The 21750-nt window shown below is 41.3% G+C and overlaps 1 protein-coding gene across 1 annotated transcript in view; it reads right to left on the reverse strand.

The window, feature by feature from the left end:
- The window catches only part of tmtc2a (transmembrane O-mannosyltransferase targeting cadherins 2a), a 77236-nt gene that overhangs the window by 23701 nt on the left and 31785 nt on the right, over positions 1-21750 (reverse strand). Inside the window, exons 2-4 of the mRNA XM_060903675.1 lie at positions 7765-8356; positions 413-1280; positions 138-252 (exon numbers count right to left, since the gene is read on the reverse strand). Coding sequence (XP_060759658.1) covers positions 138-252; positions 413-1280; positions 7765-8356 — 1575 coding nt within the window. The remainder of the gene's footprint in view (positions 1-137; positions 253-412; positions 1281-7764; positions 8357-21750) is intronic.

The following is a 21750-nucleotide window of genomic DNA, read 5'->3' on the forward strand; positions in this document are numbered from 1 at the left end:
ATAAGGGCCTCCACATGCCTAAATACCAAATATTTACATACAGTTTGTTTAGTTATTAATGTATCCTTTTATTTCGCTTGTTCATGACTTCTTGTAGGAGAAAAGCCAAATGTTTACATGGTAGACCGATTACTCACAGATTGTACAGCATGTCAGCCATGTTGCCACGGTAGTACAGGGCATTTCTGTATGCTTGCTCTGCCTCTGCCATCTTACCCTGGTTCTTCAAGACATTGCCAAGGTTACCCCAAGCTAAGAGACAATATCAGTTATTAATTGATAGAACGCATCTTTCAAACAGTTTTTATTTCTTTTCTTTATTTCATTTATTTTACTTGATACCAACGGAAGAATTCTCAATGACTCGCCAAGATTAAAAGTATAACCTTGAACATAATCTTCACTGTCTTACCTTTAGCAGGGTTAACAGTGATGCCAGACCTGTAGAGCAGCTCTTCGCTCTGCCAGTCCTGGTTCCTGCACACTGTTCTAAGGCTGTAGAGCAGGACAAGTCCAGCAGCACAGCCAAAAAGCAGTACCCTGGAGCTTCTCCGCCTCATTTTTACAAACATGGCCCTGATCCCAATTGTCACCAGTAGACAGAAGCCCATGCTGGGAATATAGAGAACCCGCTCAGCCACCACAAAGCCCACGTAGAAGAAAAGATTGGTGGCAGGGAGAAAAGGTAAGGCCAGTAGACCAAGTGAGAAGACCACCATGTTCTCTCTGGATGGTAGTGATGTGTGAGTAGCAGCATGAAGGGGTTTGGCGTACCCATTCTCGGTGTGGTCAAAAACTTCGAAAGAGGTTAAGCCATTGTGGTAGTGGCTGCTGTCATGTTCACCGTTGCTGTCAGGAAAATGCAGACTATGCCCATTATCCAAAGTTTTTCCATTCATGATATGGGATTTTCCATTGGTTATTTGGAAAATGGCAGAGTTCCTGCTTCTTAAGCCAAACCAAGTAAGCAGCACGAAGCCTGTGTAAAATGCCAGTGAGTACAAGTTCCTCCAATCAGAAACGCTTGTGAGCAGGGGTATAGCATCCATAGACCAATCAAAGCTAAGGGTGTGCGGACAAAGGAGGAGCCAGGCATTGACTGGTGGCAGGTAGAAGAAGGTAAGTGTTCTGGTGAGAAGGTGAGGTGAATCAGCTGCTGGGTTGTCCGAGTTGGAGAAGTGTGGTGGCTTGCAGCCCATCCAGTACAGTCGAGCTGCCAACAAGACTGTTCCCCATCCAGCCAGCCAAGCCAGGCTAACCAACAGGGCTGCATTTTTCCTCTGGAAAATATGGAAGTAGAAATCTGATTATAAACTCCTCTCTCAAAAATGCCTCTACTCAATCAAGTCAATGCTTCACTTGTGCGCTCACTCACACTGTAACTACTATATATCAAAATGAGGAGCAGGCCCTTTTTAGTACTTTAATTCACGCTGATCTTCTTCTTCTACTGACATTTACTGGTTTAATTGAGGGTGACAGATTTTATTGCAGCAGTAAAACAATGTTGACCTAATTGAATCAGATTGAAGAAATTACTAAAAAATTATGTATTCTACAGTATCTGTGCTCAGGCTATGCACCAGACAATGCAAAAAGAACCATTACTGAAAACCTGGTAGAATTGTATTTTGATTAAAACTTCAAACAGGACTCTAAAAATCTCTAAGAAACCAGGCAAGCCAGGAAAAAGAATGAGATAAAACAGGGGAGAGAGGAAGTAAAAGAAGATTTTCCTTCCCTGCTTATTTCCTCACAGCACCTCTCTCTCACAATGTGTCTATGTTCCCATACTCTCCTGGCTATAATCTCACAATAGCCTGGGATATCATCTATGACGTGGCTCTCAAGTGCACATTTAACCAGACAGACTGGTACAGAAGAAATTATAAAAATTCCAGATACAGTGGCACCCGACGCCTAGCTGGCATGTCCAGATGGAATTGTGGTGTGTGTGCCCATTGTGGTTTTTTTTTTTAAAAAAAGGGAAAAAAAAAGGGGGAGCAACTGTCTAAAAAGCAGGATTTAAACTCCGTAGATAAATCCAAGGGGTACATGCAAAACTAGCTACAGAATTCTGGGTCTCGTGTCTTTTATTGGCTGTTGATTACAGTTTAGTAGTTTTTGATTGATTGATTGATTGATTGATTGATTGATTGATTGATTGATTACTTTATTCCGAACAATAAAGAAGATATAAAAATAAAAAAAAAATTAAATCAAAACATCGTCATAAACAAACAGAATAGCATAGCCACAAGGCAGTAACATAAGGCCAAAAAAAAAAAAAAAAAAAAAGTGTGTTTCCGGTAACATGAAATACTAAAATAAGGTCGGTAGGTAGGAAAAAGTTTTTTTTTTTTCTTAATTTTTTTTTTATTTTGTTCGAAAAAATTAACACAAGTAAACATCTTACAAAATAGTATTTTGGCACAGAATCCTTTATACCACACATCATAATAAAATAAGTGTTTTAAATCTTTAAACGAATTAAAAAAAAAAAAAATATTGCGAGAGTTCGAGTTATGATCTACGGAAGCGTATTGCTGCCACACTCAAAAAAATATTGGCTTAGAATCAAGTAATTACGTGAAAAGATATTGTTAACAAAGTTATCACGTTTTTACAATATATTTATCATGTAATAACATAACATCACGTAATTTCATGATACGAAATTATCACGTTATTTCATGATATTTTCATGTAATAACGTGAAAACACCTTATCAAGAAATAACGTCCTAGGCTAGGCTACTTCCATTAAAAGCAGACGGCCTAGCCTAGCCTACTGTAGAACTTGGGTCGAGCAAAAACATGGCTGAATCCTGAATGACTCCTATTTGTATAAATAGGGGACTACATAGGCGGCAAAACGTAGTGTTTTTCCCTGCCATGGAAGTGCACTTGTATACTGAAGAGGAAGCAATTTGCATTACAGCCTTGAATGAGGATTCAAAATGGCGGCTCGGCTCAGTTTCCCTTCCTCCTTCAGTATACAAGTGCGCTCCCATGTTTATGCAGGAGGGCTGATAGAAGTGGCGAAACATTTTACTTTTTATCGTTTCTTTCACAACTTGAATGCGTTGAAACAAAAAATTATGACAAACTAACGCCGCTTACACTAAAATATCGAGGGAAATTTGTAATAAAAACTTTACGGTCGGCAATTTCGACGCGGAAATTCTCGATCGGTCGGGTTACCGGAAACACACTTTTTTTTTTGGCCTAATGTTCAGAAAGGATTAGGAAGAAGTAAATAACTTATCCAATCCTAACCCTCTATACCACCGCTAATCAAACGGCACTTTCCGCCATAATAAACTATATATACAAAAGAAAACAAAAGCAACAAACAAAAAGAAAAAACATACCAACATACCAAGACATACTAACATGGTATAATATCGACCAAATCAAATCATATATACAGATACTTATGTTATGCATATATACACACATACAATACAGTACATACATATACACATACCTATAACTATACACAAAATACAAGACGACCAGTCACAGACTTACTCTCAATTTCATCATCACCTATATAGTCTGCCTGTCCTCATTCTCATATATTTTTAGTAACAGGTTTTTATATAATTTTTTAAACAGTTTTATGTTGGTGCTATGTTTGAGTTCATTATCCAGACCATTCCACAATTGCACCCCACAGACTGTTATGCACATACTTTTCATAGTTGTTCTAACATTTACTCTCTTAAAAATTCATTTCCTCTCTTAGGTTATACCCATAGACATATAACCATAGACGCCGCATTCTGCGTAGAATCATACGTCATCCTTGCCGCCATATTGGATGTGGCAAAGTGGAGATTCTTCAACCGTCTCTGGTATAGCGTCTAGACAGTAGCCGAGAATAAAGATGCCTCATTCATGTGCTGCGTTTAACTGTACCAACAGGTTTACCGTCCAAACGAGATCACATGGGATTACCTTTCACAGGTGAGACTGGAAAAATACTTTTCAATACTGTTCCTTCAGTCTTCAGTTTCCCAGCTCATCTCCACCGGGGAGGTGTAGAGTTATAAGCAGCGAGAATTAGATAATACAGCGCCACACTATGATGAACATTTTTGAACATATGATGAATGTTTTTAACCTTTCTGAATGTGAAGGAATCAGTGATGGATTTTGTTTTGGTATGGCATTAGAACCTGGCCGAACTCAGTTTGGCGGTCATTCAGCTCACTTTATTCACCGAGAGTAGGTCTGTGTGGTGACTCAATAAATAAAACAGTAAATTTTTATTTTCATTCACTATTTCCAGTTTTTCCACTATTTCCATCATTTATCATATTCAGTCTTGTAGGTTGGTTATTGTGGCCTCAGGTTTTGGTAGCTTGCTACGGTATGCTGACTGATTAGCTTACCTGAGCTATGTATCGCTAGTTTGCAGTGTACAGGGTATTTCCCACACTATTTATAACCACCACATTAAAAGTTATATGGTGTTGTTTTGATGCCTGTTTCCCAAATATATACGTGTGTGTCTTAATGGGTGAATAAAAGGCATCGAGTTAAATATTATTGTAGAAAGGGGCTTTATGAAGTTCAGTCCATTTACTTGCATTGGTTTACGGGGAAGATTTGCCACATCAAATATGGCGGACACTCTGACGTATCCCAGCAACGGGGCCACCAGCTCAATGCGGCGTCCATGTTTATGTGTCTATGGGTTATACCCACCCTGCCTTTCCATAAACATATTTTGTACCTCACCCGGAAGAAGGTTACGTCTTGCTTTATACATAATTTGTGCAGTCTTGTGTTTAACCAGATCAGTGAATTTCAGAGTGTGTGCTTTTACGAATAATGCGTTTGTATGCTCAAGATCTCCCGTATTATTGACGATTCTTATTGCTCTTTTTTGTAATGTGCATAACGGCTGCAGGTTAGATTTGTAGGTATTACCCCATATCTCCACACAGTAGCTCAGATATGGAAGTATGAGTGCATTATACAGCAGAGCCTAATCTAGGAATTTGAAAATAGGGGACAGATCCCTCACTAGTTGTAGAAACAGGGGACAGAAAATATTAACATGGGTAAAAATATCCCTCATTTGTTCCAGTTAGTGGGGACAGAAAAATAAGTAATACATTGGTAGATATTTTCAAGAGTACATCTATAAACAGAACAGTTTTATTAATAAAACTAAATACATGTAACAAACATTCATATCAGATGTTAATCTACATAATACCATAATTATGGCACTATACATATCCTTTAATACAGTGATATGAAAACCATATCAGTAAACACTTATCCACAGTTTATAGTATTGCACAAACATTATGATCAGATCTGAACTTTAAAAATGTAAAGATTTTAGATCAAAAACTATATGAAGAATTATATACTGCAAAACCTTACAAATATGACTAGTTTTCTGTTATATGACTAGGTTACTGTTTTACTATAAATCATGTGACTAGCCTATTTTTACCAATTTGACCACCAGTAGTATAATGTTGCATTTCAAATAGGACTAGGTTAATATTGCATATCAAATATGACTAGGTTTACATCATTTGATATAGTTAAGTCTAAAATCCATGTAGTCTTGCCACTATTAATTAATAATAAGATGAAAAATCTGACTTTCTGAATAAAATAAAATCACTATCAAATATTTAAAAACGCTATCATATTTGTTTTGTTCGGACCACCTTTCATGAAAGTGAAAAACATTAAACAATCTACCTATGTTTAAACTAGATTTTGACATAAATGACTGGAGATAATCTCAAAATTCAGACTTCCTAAAAAGTATATAATCTCTATCATTTACAATCTTACAGTACCTACAATTACACAAGGACAGATTAAATCTCTCATCTCATCTCGTTATCTCTAGCCACTTTATCCTTCTACAGGGTCGCAGGCAAGCTGGAGCCTATCCCAGCTGACTACGGGCGAAAGGCGGGGTACACCCTGGACAAGTCGCCAGGTCATCACAGGGCTGACACATAGACACAGACAACCATTCACACTCACATTCACACCTACGGTCAATTTAGAGTCACCAGTTAACCTAACCTGCATGTCTTTGGACTGTGGGGGAAACCGGAGCACCCGGAGGAAACCCACGCGGACACGGGGAGAACATGCAAACTCCGCACAGAAAGGCCCTCGCCGGCCACGGGGCTCGAACCCGGACCTTCTTGCTGTGAGGCGACAGCACTAACCACTACACCACCGTGCCGCCCAGATTAAATATATTTCAGAATATTTTTAAATAAAACTTACATAATACCAAACATTATCAAACTAATTGTATATTGGCATTAGGAAACTAATATCAAATTCAAACTTCAAAAACCATTATCGATCAGAATCAAATGACTTAGTATGTCTTCACACTGTCATATAATTACTCCAAGATCATATTTGTACACAAACTTCTGTGTCTTCGTTTTGTTTCCTTTTTTCTTTTTTCGTCCAAAGGTCTTTCAACGTGACCACGCGTTTTGACATTGTTATGTTTGGATGAGACAGAACGATATGCCATGTGCTTTTGGGTATTTTTAAAACACTTCACACGACTGGTTGAGATACACTGTCTTCCGTTTTAGTGACCAATGATATAATAGTTCACAAAACTGTTTTACCCGCTAAATAAACCATTCGGAATACTTCGGTCCTTTCCGATATTTTCCAATTGGTGTGTAAGCAACGCTATATTTACCGCAGTGCTTGCTAGCGGGTGCTGACAAATTGATACTCACAAGATTTAGTAAAACGCGACTACACGCTCTCTACTTATAAATGCGCGACAAAATGAATAGATACGCGATATCACTCTCGTGCCCAAAAAATGGATGTGCGACAGACAGATAAAAAAACGCGTATTATCACGTATTACACCCCCTAGATTAGGTTCTGTACAGAGTATGTAGTGATTTATAGTCCAGACTGTCTTGATTTCCCCAAAATTGCAGTAATCCTTGCTATTTTTGCTTTAACAAGATTAATATGTGGTTTCCAGCAGATTTTATGATCAACAATCAGTTTAGTAGTTTCCTTTAACTCCAATAAAAATCCTGTAACGGCTGTGAGATGCAAAGTTACCATACAATCCATAGGAGGCTTACAACACTAGAAATACTCTTCACAAACCAAAATGGAAATGTCAGTAAACTCCAAAATTATTTTATGTGAAAGAGTTGCCTGACTGTGGAATGGAAGTCTCATCTCATCTCATTATCTCTAGCCGCTTTATCCTGTTCTACAGGGTCGCAGGCAAGCTGGAGCCTATCCCAGCTGACTACGGGCGAAAGGCGGGGTACACCCTGGACAAGTCGCCAGGTCATCACAGGGCTGACACATAGACACACAACCATTCACACTCACATTCACACCTACGGTCAATTTAGAGTCACCAGTTAACCTAACCTGCATGTCTTTGGACTGTGGGGGAAACCGGAGCACCCGGAGGAAACCCACGCAGACACGGGGAGAACATGCAAACTCCGCACAGAAAGGCCCTCGCCGACCACGGGGCTCGAACCCAGGACCTTCTTGCTGTGAGGCGACAGCGCTAACCACTACACCACCGTGCCGCCCCTGGAATGGAAGTGTTTGTTGTAATTAGCCTGTTTAATATCTAAATGAATAAATTGATACACACACAGCATCACTACTCGCCTTCCCTTGCAAAGCAGCATTCATCGTCCTTCTTTCTGCTTTGGCAGGGCAAAGATGTACAGAACGGTATAATATTTACACTTACCTTAAAGAGGACTGCTAGCACATGATGCAGTTGCATGCGGTGGACCACACAGATATCATAGACAGCTGACACAGCCAGGACAGTCACACCCTGCTCTTTCCACAACATGGCTGCTGCTGCAGCAACCAGGCTACCAGCCAGCCATGCCTGCATTCTCCACTTCACGTACCACGAATTTCCAGCATGCGGCCGGAGCCTGCAGTGGCACCTGTAGCAGAGCAGAGAGAGTAGAAAGCACAGGGCAGCCCCCATATCTGCACGTCCTACCAGTCCCGCTACTGCCTCTGTATGCACTGGGTGCGAGGCGAAGAGGAGTCCAGCCAGCAGACTCCAGGGTCCTCTGGCTAGCAGGAGACCACAAAGTGCAGTGAACAGAGCTGTAACACAGCAGTGCAGGCCCACGTTGAACAAGTGGTAGCCTCGCGGCTCCAAGCCACCCAGAGCGTAGTTGAGGCGGAAAGAGAGGGTGCAGAGCGGCCGGAAGGACTTATGGCTGCCGCTGTGAGTGAGCAGAGTGCCCCAGAAGTCACTGTACAGTATGTTGGTCCATGGAGTCTCAGGCAAGAGATCTGGATTGGTTTTGATAGCACGACTATTGCAGGGAAGGAGAGAAAAGAAAGGCACAGAGAAGAAAAAACAAATATTTAGTGTTGCAGATTTTGCTATAAAAAAAAAAAAAGTTCATACTTCGTGGGCCACGCAACATCATCTGAATTTCTTACCACCCACACAGAAGACAAACAGTGAAAATGTCCCTCAAAACATAATAAAGCACAGAGAAGGCCCTGTACCCAGACACAAATAGCTTTCAAAAGTCTATTTTGGGGATTGTATTGTAAGCACAAAAATAAGGTCATACAATTGGGTACAGAAGGGTAATATGGTGGAGAGCAGAACAAAGAGTGCATGAACCAGAAAATGGGGAAAAGGTAAAATGACAAATATAGACAAGAAGGAAAAAGTTCATCAGCCTCACACAGAGTCGGACCTCTATGATAAAGACGTACAAAGTATCATCTCATCTCATTATCTCTAGCCGCTTTATCCTGTTCTACAGGGTCGCAGGCAAGCTGGAGCCTATCCCAGCTGACTACGGGCGAAAGGCGGGGTACACCCTGGACAAGTCGCCAGGTCATCACAGGGCTGACACAGACAACCATTATCTGTAGCCACTTATCCTGTTCTACAGAGTCACAGGTAAGCTGGAGCCCATCCTAGCTGACTATGGGCGAGAGGCGGGGTACACCCTAGACAAGTCGCCAGATCACTGCAGGGCAGACACAGAAACAACTATTCACACTCACATTCACACCTACGGTCAATTTAGAGCCACCAATTAGCCTAACCTGCATGTCTTTGGACTGCGGGGGAAACCGGAGCACCTGGAGGCAGGGCTCGAAATTAACTTTTTTTCTTTGTGTCCCCCAGTGGTCCCGAATTCTGTGTTGTATTGTCCCGAATGGAAGCAATAGTGTCCCCATTTTTTTCCTCTCTGAAATAACCAGTGGTTAATATTATCATATGAAGTTACTATTATATTTGTAACTATGCGATTTTGAACCCTTAATATCATTTTTACAATAAGTCACAAGACACAAGCGACACATGTCCTATACATCATCTACTTCAAAATGACAGTTATTGCATTTTCAGTTTATTAAACTTTGGCGATCTCACTGTATGAATAGATACCCGTTTATTTAAAGGGGCCAACTAGCTCATTCAGAAAATGTTTCAACTCCCTACATCTGCAGTACACTTTAGCTGAAAATAAGACCCCTTTTATGTTCATTTCATCTACTTATACCTTGAATATCTGTTGGCACTTATAAGGCCAACTTATAATTTTCACCATTACCGTTATCCATTTTTATGAACTTTCCGTTATCCATTTTTATGAACTTTCCGTTATCCATTTTTATGAACTTTCGCTGCCGAAGCGTGGGTGCAAATTAGCAACATCAGCATAGTGGCAGGTCCGAGCCTAGCCGTGCTGCTGACTGACTAAACTTTCTGAACTAGAAAGACACCAAGAAAACTCACTTATTCTGTTGAACGGTATCTTCCGTCAATATCATCCACATCATTCCTGTTGTATTTTATAACGTGTCTAACAGTGTTCATTAAGTTCATTCAGTTGCTAGCGTTGCCTGCAGACCAGGCGATGACACTTTGGATCCTGAAGGTCCCGGAGACGTTATGTCTGGGCTTTCAGTTTCTTCCCCGCGGTCGGTCCGCTTCAACCACTTAAGCATTTTTGTTCTGGCAAGAGTCGGCGCAGCGTGTGCGGTAGCAATTCCATTCCAAGTCCATATAATGCGGACTCCGGCCGAAGATTCTAGAACAGAATGCGCTGCTCTGTAGCCTACGGATGCAGGTGCATCGAAAGTGTAGCTACTATGTATTTTTCGCTGTTAACGTTTTAAAATTAAAATTGACAAATTAGGTGAATGTCTACGTATGTGTTACGGCTTTGTAGATAATATTAATGTAGAACTTTTTTTCTAGATCTATTTTTTTCCATTGTCCCGGGATTGTCCCAGATATGATAATTTTGTGTCCCGATGACATTTTTTATGGTCCCCGGGACGTCGGGACACCGTTAGTTTCGAGCGCTGCCTGGAGGAAACCCACGCAGACACGGGGAGAACATGCAAACTTCACACAGAAGTTCGTACCCAGGACCTTCTTGCTGTGAGGCGACAGTGCTAACCACTACGCCACTGTGCCGCCCCCACAAAGCAGAAATAAATCCAGAAAATCTGAATGTGCTACTATAGGACATGTTTCAACCCATGCTCATGTTAATATCTGGATTAGAATCAACTGTCATGTTTATAGTGTGTGTGTGTGTGTGTGTGTGTGTGTGTGTGTGTGTGTGTGTGTGTGTGTGTGGTTTTTTAAAAAAAAGTTTTTCAAGAGATTTCTATTTGAATTTTCGATCATTAATAATTTTCAGGATTGGCTATACATATCCCTAAAAGTACAGTGAAACTCATAATACATTGAACAAAGAAATTCATAAATGACTAATAATAAACTGACTGACATGAATAAACTTAATGAATTGACTTAAAGCATAAGAGATCCTTATGCTTGCCCATTTTTCCTACTTCCAGCACATCAACTTCAAATAACTAACCGTTTTGCTGCCTAATATATCCCACCCCTTGACAAGTACCAATGTTCTTCACTTCACCCATCAGTGGCCATAATGTTATGTCTGATCGGTGTATATATTTTTTTTCTACATAATACAATAGACTCTCTCAAATTCTAATGTCTGCACTCTGACAGCTTCTGTGACTGACTCAGGACAGCCAATCTGTTCAAAACAGCAATAAGGAAATCACATGTTGGCCCCGTCAGAAAAGATCCCATCAGAAATGGGCGGAATGAAGCCCTGACTAAGAGGGAATGAAACAAAGTTTAGTTTAATACAGCAAAGAAATCTAGTTGCAGATGAAACTGAGCCAAGATTAAATTCAGTACAGTGGCTCAAAATTGGCAAAAAAATATAATCTATGCATAGCATACAATTCTAAAAACTGCTAAACATCACACAGTACCAGTGTATGAACAGACCTTTATCCAGTGCAGTCCATTTATTGTAATGCATTACGCAGTCCAAAGTGAGTGGAATGGCACAGACGTGAAATAGTTTTGCCTGACACACTCAATCACATATCTCAAGAGAGCAGACACTCAGTCGGAGAATGGCAAGCTTTGTTTTTAGATGGCTGGAAACACAATGCTGGGAAAGCAAGAGGCTGGCGTGTGCCCTCACGCTATGGGCCCACACCAGCATACCGGCCCATAATACACAGAGCAGATATTCCTCAAACTCAACACACACACACACACACACACACACACACACACACACACACACACACACATATTCGTCTTCTCACAATACATGAACCTTTATGAAAAAGTATTGTTTAAACTTAAAAAAAAAAAAAAAAAAACGTGTCAGATTGTACAGAGTATACATCTTGATGAAATAATTCTATTTCGTCATTAGAAGAAAAAGAAGAAACCTTTCTTCGTCACATGCACACTTCAAGCACAGTGAAATTCATCCTCTGCATTTAACCCATCTGAAGCAGTGAACACACGCACACACTCAGAGCAGTGGGCAGCCACACCAGAGCGCCCAGGGAGCTGTCAGGGGTTCGGTACTTTGCTCAAGGGCACCTCAGCCCAAGGCCGCCCCACATCAACCTAATTGCATGTCTTCGGACTGTGGGGGAAACTGGAGCACCCAGAGGAAACCCATGCAGACACGGGGAGAACATGCAAACTCCACACAGAAAGGCCCTCGCCGGCTGCTGGGTTCAAACCTGGAACCTTCTTGCTGTGAGGTGACAGTGCTAACCACTACACCACCGTGCCGCCCTAATCCGTTTCCTTAGGCGGAGAAAAAAAAAAAAAAAACAGCAGTGGTGCCGTCTTTGTACAACATCCTGCTTTAGTGATTAATGAAGCACCACGGCAACATCCAATAACGGACAGACATTTTAAATGTTAACTCTTTACCCCTTAAAGCAGTTGCTACAGCCACCCTTGTATAATGTATATACTGTTCACCCTTAGAACATATTTACAAGAAAAAAAAAAGTCGTCAAACGTCGTCATGGTGCATACACGCCGGCGTCATACAGTACATCATTATGGTGCATACACGGGGCCATCATATGTCATCTTTAAAGGGTAAAGAGTTAATACGCTTCCAGTCTTCTTCTGGAAAGTCTTCAAGTGTTCAAATCCAGGAGCATGAGCTTGACATTGTGCTGAACCAACAACTAACACATACGATGCTTTCTAAGGCTACATCCACACAACGGCAACAAGATTTAAAAAATAAAAAATATCGCATCCACATGGGCAACGGATCAGTAAAATATCAGGTCCATATGGCAACGCAACGCTTGCTGAAAACGATGCAATACACATGCCACACCTCTAGGGGCGCTGTAAGACGGTCCCATCGGAGACACCACAACAACAATAGAAGAAGTAAGGACGCATGCGCATAAACTTATGCGCGAGACTTCATATTAGCCACAAAGTCAGAAAAATCTGTTCGTAAAATTACGTTATAACGACCAAATACAATGAAAAGTATTTTTCCAGTCTCACCTGTGAAAGGTAATCCCATGTGATCTCGTTTGGATGGCAAACCTGTTGGTACAGTTAAACGCAGCACATGAATGAGGCATCTTTATTCTCCGCTTTGACCCATCCAATATGGCGGCGAGGATGACGTATGATTCTACGCGGAAGGCGGCGTCTTTAATGGTCCGGAATAAATTGAATGCTACACGTTGATGGATTAATTTGTTCTTCTACGCCTTTTTTGAGGAATATATTGTCGGACTTAAACCAACATCTGAAGAGGTGAGATCGCTCCTTTTTTTTCCCTATTTTTGCTGGCGGGATTGACTCTGCCCTAAGGGCTATTCTCTCTCTCTCTCTCTCTCTCTCACTTTGCACCATTACACAATAAATATTCACAGTGAAAATATTTTGTAAGCACGTTTCATGAACCAAGTTATAGGATTTGTTGACAACTCGCATCGAGTTCATTACACTTCTACCCAGCGTGAAGCACATGTGGTTGTGACGTCATCGTAAACAAATCCGTTCTACTCATCCAGACGACTTCGCAACGGCGCCGTTGCCAGATCTTTTCACTCTGGAACCCGTTCTCAAAAGATTTCGTTTTGGGGCACCCAAAACGCCGGTGCCGTGTGGACGCCAGGCTGAAACAATAAACAATTTTATCAGATTCACCTGAATCCGTTGCCGTGTGGACAGGGCCTAAGTCTCTGCATGTTATTCTCTGTAAACTCCAAGTAGGAGTTCTGACTGTGAGCGCTCTTCAAGTGACCCATTAGAATAATTAGAACATCCTGTTGACACCCAGCACTTGAGTCTTTCCAAAATAGTAAACTTGAGCATGACTGCATGTCTCTGCTTAAGATGTCATGCCACATGCTGTGATATTTACGAGTATGCCATTCTGAATAAACAGTCTGCAGTTTAATGTGACATACAGAATGGGAAACACTTGACAGAATACGGATTGATAACGTCGAGTGGCCCTTGTGTTATTTTCTTTTGGACCCTTACAGCTCCATTTACAACTCTGTGTTTACAATGCTGTTTAATCTGTACATACTTCATCTTGTTTACACTCCATGTTTATCTTTTTATGCACTAATTAGGGATTGGCAATATGGCGAAAAATATACATTTGAAAAGAAAAAAAAAAGAAGGTTCAGTGATGTTTGTATTCAGCATCTACAAAATTAATCATTGAGAGTTTGTAATTGTTATAAAATACTGTTATAAATATTGTTACAAAAAGACTGGTGATATTTTATCATAACATTGCTCAGATCAAATTTATTCTTATTTCTTGCTCCGTAGTTTACTGCTTAGATTTGTATTGTCCTGCTTTCCCTTTAGTGATTTTGCAGTAATGCTGAATTTACATTAAAATAAAATGAGACCTTACTTATCACTATCAAAATATTTCTGGCAGGTTAATGTAAATCATTGTCATTTTTCAAAACAGCTAAAAAAAGAAGTGTGAAGTACATTTTTATGTTCACTGATCTGATCAGACACAGAAAGCCGAGTATGTTGAGTTAGACAGCCAGACCGCTGGCTACTTTAAAATGAGATCAGTACACAAGTCTTAACACCTACAATCCCAAATCAGAAAAGGTTGAGACAGTATGTTGAAATTAAAACTGAAAACATTTCATCTCATTATCTCTAGCCGGCAAGCTGGAGCCTATCCCAGCTGACTACGGGCGAAAGGCGGGGTACACCCTGGACAAGTCGCCAGGTCATCACAGGGCTGACACATAAACACAGACAACCATTCACACTCACGGTCAATTTAGAGTCACCAGTTAACCTAACCTGCATGTCTTTGGGGGAAACCAGAGCACCCGGAGGAAACCCACGCAGACAACATGCAAATTTCGCACAGAAAGGCCCTTGCCGGCCACGGGGCTCGAACCCGGATCTTCTTGCTGTGAGGCGACAGCGCTAACCACTACACCACCGTGCCGCCCAAGATGTTTAGAAACTAAAGACGCCAAGTGATGAAGCATTTCACCTGTTGCTTTGTCCCATTCTTCAGGCAAACAGCTCTTAAGGTGTAAATCACATTTTTATTTTCAAAATTCATTGCACATTCTCGGGCGGCACGGTGGTGTAGTGGTTAGCGCTGTCGCCTCACAGCAAGAAGGGCCTGGGTTCGAGCCCCGGGGCCGGCAAGGGCCTTTCTGTGCGAAATTTGCATGTTGTCTGCGTGGGTTTCCTCCGGGTGCTCTGGTTTCCCCCAAAGACATGCAGGTTAGGTTAACTGGTGACTCTAAATTGACCGTGAGTGTGAATGGTTGTCTGTGTTTATGTGTCAGCCCTGTGATGACCTGGCGACTTGTCCAGGGTGTACCCCGCCTTTCGCCTGTAGTCAGCTAGGATAGGCTCCAGCTTGCCTGCGACCCTGTAGAAGGATAAAGCGGCTAGAGATAATGAGATGAGATGAGACTGCACATTCTCTATCGGGGACAGAGGGGACAGGCACCCTCTTCGTCCACAGCCATGCCTTTGTAATGTGTGCAGAATGTGGTTTTGCATTCTCCTGTTGAAATCTCCCTGGAAATTGTGTCGCTTTGAAGGCAGCATATGTTGCTCCAAAATCTCAATGTACTTTTCTTCATTAATGCTGCCATCACAGAAGTGCAAGTTACCTTTGCCAAGGGCACTGACACAACCCCATACCATGACACACCCTGGCTTTTGGACTTGTTGCTGGCCTGGAGAACATGGAGTCCATTTCTCCCCCCCCAAAAAAAAAAAAAAAAAAAAGACCTAGAATATGGTTTTGTCTGACCACAATACACATTTCCACTCATACCCCTTTTCAACCAACAGAGAACGAGTTCTTGAACCGGTTCTGTTCAGGATTCTTTGAACTTTGGTGGCAGGTAGTGAACTGGTCCACGTTTTCACCAGTTTCGAGTGTAAACATTGATGCATCATGAATGGGCTGGCGTTGCACAAAGTACAACGGGTGTAAACTGTAGTAGCAAGATGGCAGAGTGCATGGATTACCTGTGAGCTTTTTTTTTTCCTGCTTTTGCAGATATTTGTTTTCGGTCCTTTTTTTTTTACCTGAAGATGCACCCTTTTCTGTTGCATTCTTCATTGCTGCGCTCTGCTTCCTCTCCAAAGTAATGACACGCCCACTGATGTCGTCAGTTGGTTCTAGCTGTGAACCAACTTTTGAGGTTCTGAACCAATTTATTTTTGGTCGAAATGCTCCGAACGGTTCAAAATTTGTTGTGTGAACAAGAATGGAACCTGTTCCCTGTTGGTTGAAAAGGGGCATGTGTGATGGTCCATCCCAGAAATCAACAGCGCTTCTGGACACAGTTAACAAGGCTTCCTTTTTGTACAGTAAAGTTTGAACTGGCATTTATGGATGCAACCCTGTATTGTAGAGCTCGACAAAGGTTTGCCAAAGTAATCCCGAGCCCCTGTGGCTATATCAGTGATAGATGAATGATACAGCACCCTCTGAGGGATCAGAGATCACAGGTGTTCAGCTTAGGCTTGTGCCCTTGCCCTTACACAAAGAAATTTCAGATTAGATTAGATTAAAAACTTTATTGATCCCTTTGGGAGGGTTCCCTCAGGGAAATTAAAATTTCAGCAGCATCATTACCGAATAAACAGAAAATACTTCTAGATAAATTAAGTATTAAAGGGCATATTCTGGACCAATTTCGTGTTTTTTTTAATATAAAAGTATGTCCCTTTACACACTCATCCAGAAGGGTAATTTTGCACAAGGCCATCTGTCTACAGCAGAAAAAAAATAAAAATAAAACGCATCTGGAAAAATCCCAAGGGAGTCTGGAGCCAGATTCGTGACGTTACCTGTGGAAGCACCAGCAGGCTGCGAGAGCTTTGCACGGTTTCAGTGCACAGCCTGTGTAGACCAAGCGCTCCCATTTCTCTCTCATTGTCCGGTCTTTTGGGAAACGATGAGTACTAATCCCATCAAGATTGGTGTTGCTACACCCTCCTACGATACATCTGTTAACCATTTTAATAATTACGCGATAACGTTGAAGAAATTTGCAGAAAACCACCAGGTCATTTTCTCATAAACAAACCAGCGCTGACGTAGGATTCAGAGGGAGGCGTCCCGCATGCGACGTCACGAAAATCAACGTTTGCCGGGAAATCCAAATGCCAAGTTTTTTCAGAGGCGGACCAATTCTCCTCAAATGGCTTGATTTCAACTGAATTTTTCTGGTATTGCACAAGGTAAAAAAACTGCAGAGAATGCAGAAATGTTACAGATATTTGACCAAAGTTTAATATAAAATAGGAGAATTACACTGATCTTGCTCCTGAATTTACCCGTGATATGCACTTTAACATATGCAAATATAAAAAATAAAATATGAAAAAAAAAGGGGAAAAAAAATCTAGGAGAGGTAATGCACATTATATTGCACATTGTCCAGTATTGCTTTTTGTCAGGCTAGGCTACTGCTCCTTCCCATCCTCTGTCCTCCTGTTACCCCACCCCACCGAGGAGGGGTAACATATTCCCTGAATCATATGATGATCTTGTGCACCATAATCCCTTTGTATCTTTCTTTGAGGAACACTGTTCTTAAAAACGTTTCAATAATTTTCCTTCACACTTTTTTTTTTTTGACCAACTGGAGATCCTTTCCTGGATACTGACGTTGCACCAATCCATATTTACAATCACCTGTTGACGTCACCTGTTTTAAAGCACATCATTATTTAATTGTTGTACCTCATTACGAGCCCTAAATTGCCCCTGTCCCAACTTTTTTTGGAATGTGTTGCATGAAGTTGACCAGACAAAACATGAGATACACTGGGTTCATACCGTCTGTGATGAAATACAAGTCAAAGTGGATTTACAAATCCATACCGTCCCAACTTTTTCTGACTTGGGGTTGTAGAATAAAGTTACCAAGGGAAGAATTTTATGTACTTTTAGTGAAGAGCTATCTGTATGCATAGAGCGTTTATGATAGAGGTTCAAGTTGTGCTCCAAATACCATGTAAAGTTACATTACAATAATTACACTGACAGGATTTGAGGCAGATCATGGTCAATCTATTTGAATACATTGAGTTGTGTGAAAGTTTGAACCATACAGTGCCTCTAACTTAGCTTGGGTAAGCATAACCTTTTTTTTCTGTGTTGTGTGCAGTGCTGTACGTCTTGCAATCCACACCATATCTGCCAAATTTTAAAATTACTATTATGAATTATGATGCTACAATACTTACATGGTGATAAATGATGCCGCATTATGCTTTTTTTGAGTGTATTGTGAATGTCATTGGGACTGCTAGAACACTGAATGATTGCATATTAAAATACATAGATTTATGTTGTGCATCATGAAAATGTATTGGGATAGGCTCACTCAGTCCTAACACATAAATATCCCAAGCACCATTTTGCAAAATATTTCACTTGCAATAACCCTCTTTCATAAGAGCAGACTGAAACAGTCATCACTCTTCATGCATAATCCACACAGAGTAGGAAACAATAGGTGTTGCGAGACAGCGGTGGAAATACAGCTTCCTGTATTAAAATACCACCATCGTAAATATTACTAACATTCACAAAGCTCATGAAAACTACACGGCTCTGACGGATTTGTCTCATTTTCCTCAGTCCTACCTTCTAGTTTATGCGAAGCAGGAGGCCGGTGTGCAGTGTTATTCTTTCCTTTCTGAACAGATTTCTTTCATTTGTTTGTTTTCTTAAAATGTGAGAGTGTGGAATGATAAGATTATTTGGTCCTGGAACAATATTAATGAATGTGTGAGATATGTGCCCAGCCAAAGAATGCTGGGGATGAGGAAATCTGGATTGCTGGCTGCTTCCAGAGTGGAATTCAGTCACAGGGTAGCTGTGAGATTCAGGGTTTTTACATGACAGGCACAGACAGAATAACTAGAGTTCACACACACACACATACACACATATATATACACACACACACACTAATATATATATATATATATATATATATATATATATATATATATATATATATATATATATATATATACACACACACACACACGTACGTATGTATGTATGTATATATATATACACACACACACACACACACACACACACACACGTGTGTGTGTGTGTGTATATATATATATATATATATATATATATATATATATATATATAAAAAAAAATGGGCGGCATGGTGGTGTAGTGGTTAGCGCGGTCTCCTCACAGCAAGAAGGTCCGGGTTCGAGCCCCGTGGCCGGCGAGGGCCTTTCTGTGCGGAGTTTGCATGTTCTCCCCGTGTCCGCGTGGGTTTCCTCCGGGTGCTCCGGTTTCCCCCACAGTCCAAAGACATGCAGGTTAGGATAACTGGTGACTCTAAATTGACCGTAGGTGTGAATGTGAGTGTGAATGGTTGTCTGTGTCTATGTGTCAGCCCTGTGATGACCTGGCGACTTGTCCAGGGTGTACCCCGCCTTTCGCCCGTAGTCAGCTGGGATAGGCCCCAGCTTGCCTGCGACCCTGTAGAAGGATAAAGCGGCTAGAGATAATGAGATGAGATATATATATCACACATACTACCGTTCAAAAGTTTGGGGTCACCCAGACAATTTTGTGTTTTCCATGAAAAGTCACACTTTTATTTACCACCATAAGTTGTAAAATGAATAGAAAATATAGTCAAGACATTTTTCTGGCCATTTTGAGCATTTAATCGACCCCACAAATGTGATGCTCCAGAAACTCAATCTGCTCAAAGGAAGGTCAGTTTTATAGCTTCTCTAAAGAGCTCAACTGTTTTCAGCTGTGCTAACATGATTGTACAAGGGTTTTCTAATCATCCATTAGCCTTCTGAGGCAATGAGCAAACACATTGTACCATTAGAACACTGGAGTGAGAGTTGCTGGAAATGGGCCTCTATACACCTATGGAGATATTGCACCAAAAACCAGACATTTGCAGCTAGAATAGTCATTTACCACATTAGCAATGTATAGAGTGGATTTCTGATTAGTTTAAAGTGATCTTCATTGAAAAGAACAGTGCTTTTCTTTCAAAAATAAGGACATTTCAAAGTGACCCCGAACTTTTGAACGGTAGTGTATATAATTTATATTAGTTATACACTCTCTGGACTTTGTTTCATTGTCAAAATTATATACGTGTTCATGACATGCTGGTAATTATTAAATATCATTTTTTTAATTAACTGTGTGATATTACACTGATAAATTTAAAATGATAAATTCATTAGCTTGCCCACTTCCAAGAGACCTAACCAGACAAAAATGGGAGCTAAATTAATGTAATATTGTACACCCTGCTTTCTCGTCAAGTGCATTAATACACACTAAGGGAACAAATGAGTTTATGATACAGTTTGTGTCCGCAAAAAAAAAAAAAAAACCAAAACAAAACATTTGGTCAAAAGTTTTAAGTGTGAGATGTATTGTATCCTCGCATCACACGTAAGATATTATACATTAATAAAATATATTTTTGAGTCTGGCTATCAAATACATTCTCTTGACATGGTTGAGGTGTAAGGTGATTGTGACATCTGTTAGCAGGACAGCTTGACACTGGACTTTATTCTGCTTTATTTCATTACTATTTTCATGTACCGTACATGTGTTCCCGATTACGGGCCTCCATGGACTGGGCCTCCACTGAACTGGGGCTGCCGTCTGCCTCCCAAGCCGGCCGAGAGTGCTCCTCGTCAGGCACGGCCAGGCGGGCGAATGCCCTGGTCCGTCCGCCCTGTCTAAAAAAAATGGTACAACTCGAGCCCATGGTAAAACTGGGACTTTGTCGGGTTTTTTTCAGCATGAGGCCCATGGTAAAACTGAGCAGTTTTACCATGGAGGAGTGGGGACTTTGCCGTTTCCTCCCCCCAACTCGCCCCTGGGAGAACTGCTGCCTCCACGGGCGGCCGGTGCCGCTGGAGGGCCGCCCGCGCGACCTCGGCTCCCGACAAAAGATTGGATCTAGGGCTGACTTTCAATGGATCGCAGCGATGGAGCTGCTCTGCCACTCACGACACCCCGGCCTAGAATCAGGGAAAAATACCGCGCGCTGATGTCATTAAGGTGCGACGCGAGGAAATAAAATGAATTCAACAAATGTTTGGGTTTTTACTGAACAAACAAACAAATAAAATGAACGAGTGACTTAAAAAAAAAAAAAATGTGGGTGTCTTTGTAAAAACTGTTTTGATTGGCTATTATAACAGAGGTAGCACAGAGTACCTGGCTAACTGCAGGAAGCGATTAGCTGCACAGCTAATGTAGCCATTGCAAACGCACCGATTTTAAAACACGGCAAAACGACTTAACAGTTATACACTTACTTGTTCGGTGTTTGTGGCTGATGCGGCAGGGATGCTTGGTACGGACCCAGGCTTCAGTGACAGTTGATGTGCAAAACCTGCCCTGTACTGTCCCAAGTTGTGGAAACATTCCTCAGGAAAATGCTTCCGACAAACATACACCGTCTTAGGCAGACTCGACGGCGTATTATTGAAGTAAATAAAATTAAGCCACTGCGTCTTCAGGGGCTCTCCCGTCGGCAGTAAAAACAGACTCTTTTCTGTGTTGTCACATCCATGTACAGCGCAACTTCCATGTTTCGCTCGCTTAGGTGATGCCATGTTGTTGTGTCCTCTATGGTCTCCTCACTACAACTGGGCGGGCAATCCATACAGTGGGTGGGAATCCAGAGGGGGGGGCATGGGGATCATCTCCCTTGCTGACGTAGTAAAGGGAAGAGCTTATCAACGCGCCGTTTTGACGCGCCATTCTCAAATGTTGGGCATAGTTTGGTTTACACATTATGAAATTTCTAGCCACTGGGGTGACTTAAG

This window comes from Neoarius graeffei, chromosome 21, assembly GCF_027579695.1.
Source record: "Neoarius graeffei isolate fNeoGra1 chromosome 21, fNeoGra1.pri, whole genome shotgun sequence".
In the NCBI taxonomy this organism is placed as follows: domain Eukaryota; kingdom Metazoa; phylum Chordata; class Actinopteri; order Siluriformes; family Ariidae; genus Neoarius; species Neoarius graeffei.